Consider the following 13,775-nt stretch of genomic DNA (forward strand, 5'->3'; position numbering starts at 1 on the left):
CAGTGAGGCTGTGTTATAGAGTGTGTTACAGTGAGGGGTGTGTTATAAAATATGTTACAGTGAGGGGTGTGTTATAGAGTGTGTTACAGTGGAGTGTATTATAGAGTTTGTTAGACTGAGGTGTGTGTTATAGAGTGTTGAATGTGGAGAGTAATGAGGAAAATAATGACAGGATAAAATAGATTTCTGAAAGAGAAACCAGGGGAGACATGTCACCAGGGGTGTGGGAGGGAGAGTTAAAGTGACACGTCCATCCTTGGCCTCGTCCATTGTCATCGTGAGGCCAAATGTAATCTAGAGGTACGAGACGTCATATTTCGCCTTGGAAGCTTATAGCTCAATGACCTGAATATTGAATTGCCCAGTTTCAAACTCTTTCCTCCCCCATCTTCTATCTTCTGATATCTATCTTCTATCTTCTGATTCACCTGTCTGCTACACATTTCCCGCTGCCCAACCATAATAACCCTACCTGCATCATCAGCTTCAAAGTCCCTCCACCCCAACCTGTTCATCTTGCCACTCACCTATCCATTCCACACTTCCACCGTCCAACCATAATAAACCCATACCTGCATCCACCTATCACCGTCTCAACTACCCTGCCCCCGGCCCCATGCCCCCTCCATTTATTTCTGAGTTGCCCTCCCCCTCCCCAGTCCTGATGAAGAGTTTCAGCCTGAAACATTGACACCCCTGCTCCTCGGTTACTGTCTGACCTGCTGCTCCACACTTATTGACTCTAGCTTATAGCATCTGCAGTTCTTTCTGTCTCCTGGCCTGCACATCTTTGGAATGTGGGAGGAAAAGAGAGCAACTGACAGAAACCCAAGCAGGCATGAGGAGAATGTGCAAACTCCACACAGAGAGTCACCAGAGGGTAGAACTGAACGGGCGGCATTGGTTCTGTGAGGCAGCAGTGCTAACCAATGAGTCACCCTGCTGCCCCATGATCATATTGAATAGTGAAACAGACTAAAAGGGCCAATTAACCTATTTGTGCTACTATTTTCTATGTTTCTATGGCATATAGAGAGAGCTACAGTCACAGTGTGTTGCACAGAGTATTATGATGCATGGTATAGAGAGAGAGTTACAGTGAGGGATGTATTATAGTTTTGAGCATTTGTGATGTAATGTCTTTGAGTTAGCCTGAATACTATTTGAATATGAATAACATTTATGTTAGAGTTTGAATGTGAGTGAGTGGCATGTAGAATTTGGGCTGTGTGTCTGAAGGAGCTAAATGATTAACTTGTGGGGGACAGTTAGCTCGGTTGCATGGTTTGTGATGCAGAGTGATGCCAACAGCACGGACTCAATTCCCACACCGGCTGACGTCTTCATGAAAGACTTGCCCTCTCAGCCTCTCCCCTTGCCTGAGGCATGGTGACCCTCAGGTTAAACCACCACCACTTGTTTCACTCTGGCACTCATGTTGTGGGAATATTACTTACTAATAGTGGTCCAAGCCTGAGCACGATCCAACTCTTTCTGCAAATGAATACAGCTTCAGTATCTGAAGAATTGTGAATGGTGCTGAACATTGTGAAAATATCAGTGAATATCCTCCATGTCAGAACACATGACGGAGGGAAGGTCATTGATGAAGCGGCGATGATGATTGGCCTGAGGACCTTATGCAGAGATGTCCTTAGCTGAGATGACCAGAATTAGTAAGAGGGGCATTGATTGGGACGGATTGCTGAGTGGGCTCTGTATGATTTGCTTCACTCTCAAAAGAGTCAAAACCTTCAGGAGAGGAGTGGGGTGAACTTTGAGCAGTGGGAAGAAATGATCCCTTCAGTCATTAAAAGATTACTAAAGTGCACTTCTTTTACTGATTGTCAATGTGTTTCTAATGCTTTGTTATTACAGGGGCAGCTGGATCGACAACTGCAAGGGGAGATCTCTATATCATTTCACCCTTGGTTGCTTCTGATGATGACGGAGAAAATCCTACTGGTCAAACCCACTCGCATCATAATATGGGACACTTTCAGTATCCAGTTGTGTGTTGTTGAAATGACTGGGAACATAACGAGAAACAGTCTCTGTCACGTCTTACAGAAATAAACACAAGTAAACATCAAAACACCAGTGTTTCATTCCTTTAAATAACCGCAAGATACATACTTACAAAAGGAATGTGGCAGCTTATACATTCAATTTCGAAGTGCATAATGATACATGCTACAAAATAAACACCTAAGAGAAACTATGAGAAGAAGGCACTGAGTTATGAACAGAGACTGCAAGATTGGGAGGGGAACTGCAGGATGTAAGGTGCACCCAGCCTCTACTGCCTCAGAAGGTGAAGGAAATATGGTACGTTCACAATGACTCTGACCAATTTTTATAGATGCACCATAGAAAGCATTGTATCCAGATTCATCACAGCTTGGAATGGCAACTGCTCTTCCCAAGCCCACAATAAACTTCAGAGAGATTTGAACACAGCCCAGTCCATCATGAAAACCAACCTTCCATCCACTAACTTCATCTTCACTTGCCATTGCCTCGGGAAAGCAGCCAACATAATCGAAGACACCCCACCCCCAACCCCCAACCTAGTTATACTCTCTTCCACCCTCTTCCATTGGGCAAAAGATACAAAACCTTGAAAACATGTACTGGCAGAATCAAGAACAGCTTCTTCCCAACTGTCATCAGACTTATGAATGTATCTCTCATATATTAGTGTTGATCTTTCTCTGCACCTTCTCTGTAGTTGTGACACTACATTCTGGATTCTGGTCTATTACCCTGATGGACTTATGTAAGGTATGTAGCACACAAAACAGTACTTTTCACTGTATCTCAGTACATGTGACAATAATAAATCAAACCTAATCAAATCTACAGTCCTCTACAGCAATGTATTCTCTCAAAGAATAAATTCATCTTCATCTCTGACCAAATGGATGACTCCTTTACTCTGAGCTTATGCCTTCTGATCTTAGGCTTTCCCATGAGATGAACCAAGCTCTCTGCATCTAGCCTGACAAGTCCCTTAAGAATATTGTATGTTCCAATAAAGTCATCTTTCATTCTTCTAAAGTCCAATATGTACAAGTCCAACCTATTCAAACGCTCCACATAAGATAATTCCTTCATACTCAGGATCAACTGACTGAAACTTCTTTGGACTGCTTCAAATGCCATTATCTTCCTTAGATAAGAGAGCCAAAAACATGCACAGTCTGACTAGTGCCTTGTCTCCACAAGGACTGTGTGGTCATCACTTTTACTGAAACTGTAGGTCAAATATCAGATCATATTTTAAACTGTAACAGAAGATATGAAAGTTTTGGTAATATTAGTAGAGCAATTGACAATTACTTTATATTATGAACCAATTGTATAATGGAAAGACTTACTTCATGCTACACCAAGCTATGGAGGCAGAGTCCTTGTGCATATTTAAGGCTGAGATAGATGGATTCTTGATTAGTCGGCAAATCAAGGGTTACGGGAAAAATGCAGGAACATGGACATGAGGAATGTCAGATCAGCCATGATCCTATTGAATGGTGGAGAAGGCTCGAGGGGCAGAACAGCCTACTCTTGTTTCTATTTCTTATGGTCCTATGGTTACAATTCAATGCAAGGTTATAGTTTCCAAGAGAACCTGTAGCCAACTCAATTTATTATCTCCATATGTTGCCAGCATTTTGTAATTTTGAATGACTGTGAACCTAAATGATTTGAGACTTTAGAAAGAGAATCGTAGAAAATAGGTGCAGGAGTAGGCCATTCGGCCCTTTGAGCCTGCACCACCGTTCAATATGATTATGGCTGATCATGCAATTTCAGTATCCCATTCCCTCTTTCTCTCCATTGATCCCTTTAACTGCAAGGGCCACGTCTAGCCCCCTCTTGAATTTATCAAATGAACTGGCCACAACAGCTTCCTGTGGGAGAAAATTCCACAGGTTCACAACTCTCTGAATGAGGAAATTCTTCCTCAACTCAGTCCTGAATGGCTTACCCCTTATTCTTAGACTGTGAGCCCTAGTTCTAGACTTCCCCGACATCAAGAACATTTTACCTACATCTAGCATCTAGGATTTTATATGTTTCTATGAGATGCTCCCTCATTCTTCTACATTCTAGCAAGTACAAGCCCAGTCGATCCAGTCTTCCCTCATATGTCAGTCCTGCCATCTCAGGAATCAGTCTGGTGAACCTTCACTGGACTCCCTCAATAGCCAGAATGTCTTTCCTCAGACTGGGAGACCAAAACTGCACACAATACTTGAGGTGTGGCCTCACTAAGACCCTGTGTAACTGCAACAAGACATCCTTATTCCAATACTCAAATCCTCTCGCTAGGAAGGCCAACATGCCATTAGCTTTCCTGACTGCCCACTGCACCTGCATGCCAGGCTTCAGCAACTGTTCCACATGATATCCAGTTCTCATTGCACTTCAACTTTTCCTAAACTACACCATTCGGATAATAATCTGCTTTCGTGTTTTTATGACCAAAGTGGATAATCTCACATTAATCCACGTTATTTTGCAGTTGCCAAGTATTTGCCCATTCAGCCATTCTGTCCAAGTCGACCTGCAGCGCCTTAGCATCCTCCTCACAGCACACACTGCCACCCAGCTTAGTGTCATCTGCGAATTTGGAGATATTGCATTCAATTCCTTCATCCAAATGGTTAATGTACATGGCGAACAGCTGGGGTCTCAGCACTGAACCCTTCAATACCCCACTCGACACTGATTGCCACTTTGAAAAGAATCCAATCATTCCAACTCTCTGCTTCCTGGCTGTCAACCAGTTCTCCATCCATTTCATACATTATCTTTGATACCACCAGCTTTAATTTTCCTTACTAATCTCTTGTCTGGGACCTTGTCAAAACCCTTTTGAAAGTCCAGATACACAACAGCTACCGACTCATCCTTGACCACCCTAATGGCTACGTCCTCAAAAAATTCCAGCAGATTTGTCAAGCATGATTTCCCTTTAGTGATTCCATGCTGACTAGAACCAATCCTGTCACTGCTTTCCAAATGCTCAGTTACTACATCCTTAGTGATTAACTTCAACATTTCCCTACCACCAATGGCAGGCTGACCGGCCTATATTTCCCCATTTTCTCTCTCCTTCCTTTTTAGAGAATGGGGTTACATTAGCTAACCTGCAGTCCATTGGAACTCTTCCAGAGTCTACAGAATGCTGAAAAATAATTACCAATGTGTTGCTATTTCTAGTGCCACTTTCTTAAGTACACCGGGTTCAGAGTATCAGGCTCTGGGGATTTATTGGGATTTAATCCCATCAATTTCCACAATACTATTTCCTGACTAATAAGGATTTCCTTCAGTTCCCCCTTTATGCTTCACCCTCTGTCTCCTTGCATTTCCTGAAGATTATTTATGTCATTCTTAGTGAAGACAGATCCAAAGTATTTGTCTAACTGGTCTGCCATCTCTTTGTTGCCCATTATGAATTCTCCTGATTCTAATTGCAAGGGAACTACATTTGTCTTCCCTGGTCATTTTGTCTTCACATATCCAGAGAAGAATTTGCAGTCAGTTTTTATGTTTTCCGCAAGCCTACTTTCATATTCTATTTTCCCCTTCTGAATTAAACCCTTTGCTCTCCTCTGCTGAAATTTAAATTTCTCCCAGTCCTCAGGTTTGTTGCTTTTTGGACAAGAGAACATCTGACAGAGAACTGGATGGCACAGGCAGAATGCAACTCAAAATTAAAGGAATGCTGACAAAGGCTTAATATTTAGATAACAATACCATATGGAGAAAGCAACATTCCTCACTTCTGAGAAGATAAGTAAGCTTCGATCTGAAAATTCTCCAGTATGTTATGTCACTTTACAGATTATGGCTACTCACCAGATAGATAACAGACAACAACAGGAGGACACAGTGTGACCTAACACACTTACCACAGTTCCCTACATCAGGAACATATTGGAACTGACAACAAGACTCCCAAGACCACTAGGAATCATGGTGGCCCACAAGCCCACAGCCACTCTATGACAAACACTTACAAGGATTAAAGACCCCATTCCCGCAACATGCAGAACCAACATGGTTTACAAAATACCATGCAACAACTGCCACAAACATTACATCGGACAGTCAGGAAGGAAACTAGCCATCAGAATACACAAGCATCAGCTAGCAGCAAGAGAGCACGATGAACTCTGTTTAATATCTGTACATTCAGACAATGATGGCCATCAGTTTAACTGGGACAAAGTAACCATAGTAGCCCAAGCCAAACATAGACATGCACAGGAATTCCTAGAGGCATGGTTCTCCGCCTATACTTCAATCAACAAACATAAAGAATTGGACCCCATATACAAATCCTTACAGATCAAAACCGGAAATGACAGTACTCACCATAACAGACTGGACAGTATAATTTCCAAGCGGAGTAGAATAACATCGCTTCATCGGTGGCTCCACTGATGATGTCACCTAGCATGGTGACAAAACGTCTGAACAAAAACAAGCCAGCTCGGTGAGCAATTCAACAACCTGATCCACAACCAGAGCTACAGATCTTTGCCAAAACTATCAAATCACTGTCAGAAATAAATGAGTGAAGTCAATCCGACAGCTTCTGTGCCCTCCCTTTGCATTGTATCATAGTCTGCCATTCAGGATCCTTGTGCTAATCTGGTAAACGTAGTGTACCTTTATTTATTTCCCAGCTTTGAGGTTAACTAACTTTGTGGAACAGATAACCAGAGGCGTGATTCTGTATAAAGGAGAAGCCATTAACGAGATTCAGACACAGACACATCTCCCACTGACAGGATGAAGATACTTGTTGTTCTCAGTGTCCTGCTCACTGTCTCCAGCGCCAAAATCCTTACACGATGTGAATTTGCTCGTATTGTAAAGAATTCCATCCTGTCAAATTTCACTTCCCAAAATATGAATGACTGTGAGTAACGCCTTCCGTGTTCTATTAAAGCTGTGCTGAATGCCCTTACAGATTGGGACAGTTATTTGCGCCTGTAGTTCTGTCAGTCAGTGTGTAGTTGATGGGGACAGGGACTGTCTGAGTCTGGTCTGGACTGAGTAAGTTGCTCTTTAGTTTAAACGCTGTAAGGGCAGCAATAGGCTGGATGTTGGGCGGTTCTTTTTGCAGAGATTAATGAGCCGTTGCGTTACATTGTTGGCTGGCACATTGGCTGCTGACTCTTCCATCTCCAACACGGAGCTGGTTGGTTCCTGACTGGGGCAGAGACCACCTTCTTCAGAAGGGCATTCTCATTGGAGATAACACATGGTCCCTGTGATCTCACGTGGCCCAGTTGGCTAGTTTGCAATGCAGAGTGATGGCAACAGCATGAGTTCAATTCCTGCACTGGCTGAGGTTACTATGATGCTCCCACTTTCTCAACCTCACCCTTGCCTGAGGTGTGGTGACTCTCCAGGTCAAATTACCAATGGCTGTCTCTCTCTATCTCTGATAAGAACTGCAATGTGGAGATGTCGGTGTTGGACTAGAATGGACAAAGTCATATATCATAGGACAACAGATTATAATCCAACAGATTGATTTGAAATGATAGGCTTTTGGAGCACTGCTCCTTCCTCAGGTGAATGTCAGCGCTTTGAAAGCCTATGATTTCAAATATATGTGTTGGAGTATAACCCTTGTTGTGTAACTTTTGCCTTCCCCTAATGAGAGAAAAGCCCTTTATTCCTGTGGTGTCTTTAGGACCATAAGAAATAGGACCAGAAGTAGGACATTGGACTCCGTGAGCCTACTCCGCCATTCAATAGGATTATGTCTGGCCCCTGAAATTCCTTAGATCCACTTTCCTGCCCTTTCCTGTGACACGTGATTCCCCAACTGATCAAGAATCTATCTCAGCTTTAAATATACACAAGGACTCTGTCCCTACAGCTCTCTCTGAAAAGGATTTCCAAAGACTCTCATCTCTGTAAGAGAAGAAATTCCTTCTCTTCTCAGTCTTAAATTGGTGCCCTCTGATCCTAGACTCTCCCATGAGGGGAAACACCCTCTCAGCATTGACCCTGTCAATACCCGTATGAATCAAATATGTTTCAATGAGATCACCTCCCATCCTTCTAAACTCCAATGAGTAGAGTCCCTACTTTTTAACTTTTGCTTGTAAGAGAATCCCTCCACACTGGGGATGGCCTCCTCAATTTGGTATCCATCAGCTGAGGGGACCCAGAAGGGTTCTTTCTGAGTATTGTTCCCCTCATTGTCTCTGGCTGACCATCTCTCCACAGAGAAGCCTGTGGTGGTCATGGCTGAGATGGGGGATGGTGCTTGGGGTGGGGTGCAAGGGAAGACCTGACTATTGGTGTGATTTCTCCATGTGGGGGTTTTAATGGCTTCTCCTTCTGAATTGAAAGCACCTACTGCAGAGGTCACATGATTATGGCAAGCCACTACATCTATTGGCCTCACAATGTGCGTAAGCAATGTGTATCAATTACAAGGCACACTAGAAATTCATCAAAACTATTCAACAAGGCAACTCACCACCACCTTTTCAAGGACAACTAGGAACGGGGCACGCATATCCCATGAGTGAATTGCGAAAGGAGAATGGGTTGAGTCACTTTGATCTCAGAGTCGGCAAGACAACAGATCTCCTTCTATGAAGGATATTTGTGAACCAGATGGCAATTTTATGTCATTTTACATTCATCATTATTGACTATTTTGACTGTATGGTTCAGTAATCATGCTGGCACTTGCACGCGTACCCCTAGATCACTAGTCCCCGTCTCTATACTCTTAACCTAGTAACATGGTCACTATGCTATTGCACACAAGGTTAGGGATTTTAGAAGCAAATCCCAGCCTGGAGAGTGGTGAGAATGTTGAGTTAACTATTTTAAGGAGTAGCTGAGTTGAATCATGGAAATATTTTTAAGTGTGAAGACAAGGAGGCTTGAGTGGAACATAAATTTCAGAAATGACTCGTTGGTATGAATAGGCTGTCTCTGTGCTTATATGCTGTGCAACTTCTTGGAACATTCCATGTCCAATATATATCGTCCAATAATCATGGTCTAGTTATCTTGAAAGGAGACAGATTCTGATCACTGAGCTGGTTATTTTCTGCTCATTCACTTTATATGGTCACATGTATATGGTCAGCCAAGCTGACAGAGAGGCAAGATACACGCTAAGAAAATTAAACAGTTACACTTAAAGACAAATTTTACAGTGAAATGTAACCCCTGACTGGTGAGATGCTGTGTGAACCACAGTTGTGTTTACTTTGTGTCCTAATTCAAAACATCTTGTGTTCCTCTTAATTCCAGGGATGTGCTTGGCCTTCTATGAGAGTCAATATGACACACTGGCACTTCGCTACAATCAGCCAAGTGATGGAAAAATTGGTTCAGAAAATTTTGGGATCTTTCAGATCAACAGCAGTTGGTGGTGTGATAGCTGGAGGTTCGCAAATAGTCCAAATTATTGTCACATAAGCTGTAACGGTAGGTGAACCAAAACTCAACGAAAGTGTCAAGCTTACATTTTCATTCCTTTTCATGCTGTGAGGACTGTTATGAAATAGGTTTAACAACAGTGAAGAGGGGTCCCAAAAACCTTTCAAAACCGTGAGACTACAACCATCATAGATATAACCTGGAACAGAGAATCTAACCATCACCACTTGACATGCAGTGGCATTACCATCACTGAATCTCTCACTGTCAACATTCTAGGGGCTACCACTGACCTGAAACTCAACCAGGCAGGGACATAAATACAGTGGCTACGAGAGCGAATCAAAGGCTAACAATTCTGCAGTGATTTACTCACCTTCTGACTCCTCAAAACCTGTCTACCATCTACAATGCACAAATCAGGAGTGTGATGGAGTATTCCCCACTTGTCTGGATGGGTGCAGTCCCAAAAATACTCAAGAAGCTTGATATCATCCAGGACAAATCAGCTCATTTGTTTGGCATCACATCCACATCATTCATTCTGACCACCACCGACACTCAGTAGCAGCAGTGTGCACCATCTACAAGGTACACTGCAGAAATTCAACAAAGCTTTTTGAGAAAGCAGCTCACCATCACATCTCCAGGAAAAGTAGAAATAAGCAATAAATACTGGCCCAAACAATGACACCCACATCCCATGAGTTAGTTAAAAAAAGACAATGAGATAATTCACTTTGATTTCAGACTGGGCAAAGACTTGCTTTCTCTGAAGGAAATTAGTGAACCAGTGGGTTTGCTGTCATTTTACAGTCACCATTATTGGCTATTTGAATTAATAGGATTGAGTGATCATGGTGGCACTTGAACCCATAACCCTGGATCATTTAGTCCCAGTCTTTAAACTGCTAGCCCAGTCATATGGCTTCAATACTACTGGCCATTAAGTAAAGGAATTCAGAAGCAAATCCCTACCTGGAGAGAAGTGACAATTTTAAACTAATGATTGCAAAGAATAGTTGAGTTGATTCATACAGCTGTATTTAAATGGGAAGACAATCGAAGTTACACTGGGAGAGTTAGATGAAGGCAGCTGGGGGAAGTGGAGCATAAACCTCAGAATAGACTTGTTGGGATGAATGGCCTGTCTCTGTGCTTATATTCTGTGCAATTCCTTGTCATGTTCCATTATCCAATGGTGGACCCATTCTGGAAGGACATGACAGTCTCCCACCTTGTGATTGTGACACATAGAAGCTTGACCCCATTGTTAATTTTCTCCAGATTGGAAGATGGAAGGCCCACTCCAGGACTTGAGGGAGTGCTGCACTGTCAGAGAAACTGTCCTTAGAATGACCTGGTTCAGGAGGATGGTACAGTTTCCATGTTACCATTTGGTACAGAGTGACATTTTCACCTCAGCTAATAGGAAAAGAATGGGCGATGGTCAAGAGGGAAGATTATTTGACCCCTTGTCCAATAAACTTTAACCATTGATTTGAACAGATAAAGGAATCTCTCACTCGGTGTAAGATGTGCTGCAGGATCAGAATGACCCGGATTGTGCCGTTTAATAAAAGTGAGAATGAGCCTGTCTTGGTGTCCTGGCCAGCATTCTTTACCCCAAACCTCCCCTCACCCTCCGACCCAATGGGAATAGGCAAGTTCACTGTCCATCCATCTCATTGGTGATTGTGGAACCTTGTTGAGTAGGAAAGGCCTGACATTTTCTACAGATGTTCATGTTGTCTCCACTCACTGCTAACTGCTAAATTTAGACACTCATTACACCACAGCACACCATCTAGAACAGCAAACACCGTCCATTCTAGGGATTTATACTCCTGCCGCACAAAACAGCATTGAAAGAATCCAGTAACATCAACCCAAGGGACATCTCTACATGGAATTTTATAAGTTTTTATTAAAAGACTACTCAGATATAAATATTGATTCTATTAACATCTTTATTTTATTGCTGCAGATTTAATATATGATAGTGAAGATTTAGTATCCAATATTGGTTGCGCTGCAGTTGTGGCGAATAACCAAGGAATGAAAGCCTGGTACGGTGAGGTCTGAACCTTTATTTTCTCACTTTGTATTTACCAACTGAGACTGTAATCCTGTACTCAAGTCATAAAGGTTTTAAATATTTTGTGGGCACGTTTCTCGTTTGTTTATAATCAGATATTTCAAGGATCAGTAACAAGTGTGTTCTAGAAAATCATTAAAGGCTGGGTTTCTTGTGGACTGTTACAGTCTACACTGTGTTATAGTGTGTTACAGTGAGGTGTGTGTTATACAGTATGTTACAGTAAGGCATGAGTTATAGAGTGTTACATTGAGGGTATGTTATAGTAAGGCGTGTGTTATAGTGTGTTTCAGTGATGGTGCGTTATAGTGTGTTACAGTGAGGGGTGTGTTATAGAGTTTTACAGTGAGGGGTGCGTTATTGAGCGTTACAGTGAGGCGTGTGTTATAGTGTGTTTCAGTGAGGGTTCGTTATAGTGTGTTACAGTGAGGCGTGTATTAAAGAGTGCTACAGTGAGGGATGCATTATAAAGCATTACAGTGAGGTGTGTGTTATAGAGTATGTTACATAGAGGGGTGTGTTTCACAGCGTTTCAGTGTACGGTATGTTGGAGAGTGTTAAAGTGAGAGGTGCATGATACGATATTACAGTGAGGTCTGTGTTATGGAGTGTGTTACAGTGAGGGATGTGTTACAGAGTTTTACAGTGTGGGGTGCATTATGGAGCGTTACAGTGAGGAGTGTGTTATAGAGTGTTACAATGAGGCGTGTGTTAAAGAGTGTTACAGTGAGGGGTGCATTATAGAGTGTTACAGTGCAGGGTGAGTTGTAGTGTGTTATAATGAGGGATGTGTTATAGAGTGTATTATAATGAGGGGTGTGTTATAGAACATGTTACAGTGAGGTCTGTGTTATAGAGAGTATTACAGTGAGGGTTGTGTTATTGAGAGTGTTACAGTGAGGCATGTGTTATAGAATGGTACGGTGAGGGGTGTGTTATAGAATATTTTACCATGAGGGTTGTGTTGTGCAATGTTTTACAGTGAGGGTGTGTTATAGAGTTTGTTAGAGTGAGGAGCATGTTATAGAGTGTTATAGTGAGGGCTGTGTGTTATAAAATGTTACAGTGAGGGGTGTGTTACAGAGTGTGCAACAGTGAGGGTGTGTTAAAATGTGTCACAGTGATGGATGTGTTGTAGATTATGTTGCAGTGAGTGGTGTGTTACACAACGTTACAGTGTAGGGAATGTTAGAGAGTGTTACAGTGAGGCGTGTGTTATAGAGTCTTACAGTGGGTGTTTTGTACAGTGTTACAGTGAGGTGTGCGTTCTAGAGTGAGGGGTGTATGGTAGGGTATGTTACATTGAGGGTGTGTTGTAGAGTGTTACAGCAAGGATATGTTATAGTATGTTACAATGAGGGGAGTGTTTTAAAGTTGCAGTGATGGGTGTGTTGTAGATGATGTTACTGTGAGGGGTGTGTTACATAGCGTTACAGTGCAGGGTATGTTACAGAGTGTTACAGTGAGGGATATGTTGTAGTGTGTTACAGTGAGGTGTGTGTTTTGAGTGTTATCACGAGGGTGTGTGTTATAGAGTGTTGCAGTGAGTGGTGTATTATAGGGTGTGTTAAAGTGAAGGGTCTGTTTTAGAGTGTTGCAGTGAGAGTGTGTTATAGAGCGTGTTAAAGTGAGGAGTGTTTTGTCAAGTATGTTACAGTGAGGGGAGTGTTACAGTGCAGGGTATGTTAGACAGTGTTACAGTGAGGGGTCTGTAATAGAGTGCTAAAGTCAGGGGTGTGTTAATAGAGAGTGTTATAGTGACGGATGTTTTTTGGAATGAAAGAGGGGTGTATGAAAGAGGGTTAAAGTGAGGTGTATGTTACAGAGAGTGTTACAGTGATGGGTGCGCTGTAGCATGTGTTACAGTGAAGGTTGTGCAATAGAGTGTGTTACAGTGAAGATTGTGGTAAAGAGCGTTACATTGGGGCTGTGTTATACAGTGTTACAGCGAGGGCTGCTCTATAGAGTGTGTCACAGTGAGCGTGTGTGTTATAGAATGTTACATTGTTGGTGTGTTATAGATTGTTACGATGATGGTGTGTTATAGAGTGTTACAGTGAGTGGTGTGTTATAGAGTGTTATAGTGAGTGTGTGTTATACATAATGTTACAGTGAGGGTGTGTTGCATTAGAGTCTTACAGTGAGGGGTGTGTTATAGTGTTGCTGTGAGGGTTGCTCTAAAGAGTGTTTTACAGTGAAAATTGTGGTATAGAGTGTGTTACTGTGAGGGATGTGT

The 13,775-nt window shown here is 42.4% G+C and overlaps 1 protein-coding gene across 1 annotated transcript in view; it reads left to right on the forward strand.

Annotated features, from left to right (window-relative positions):
• The first annotated feature begins 6,722 nt into the window (after window positions 1-6,722).
• The window catches only part of LOC109937301 (lysozyme C-1/C-2-like), a 111,374-nt gene continuing 104,321 nt past the window's right edge, over window positions 6,723-13,775 (forward strand). Inside the window, exons 1-2 of the mRNA XM_020535907.2 lie at window positions 6,723-6,940; window positions 9,313-9,489. Of these exons, the coding sequence (XP_020391496.2) occupies window positions 6,811-6,940; window positions 9,313-9,489 (307 nt within the window). The 5' untranslated portion in view covers window positions 6,723-6,810. The remainder of the gene's footprint in view (window positions 6,941-9,312; window positions 9,490-13,775) is intronic.

This window comes from Rhincodon typus, chromosome 11 (assembly GCF_021869965.1).
Source record: "Rhincodon typus isolate 14 chromosome 11, sRhiTyp1.1, whole genome shotgun sequence".
Taxonomy (NCBI): Eukaryota; Metazoa; Chordata; class Chondrichthyes; order Orectolobiformes; family Rhincodontidae; genus Rhincodon; species Rhincodon typus.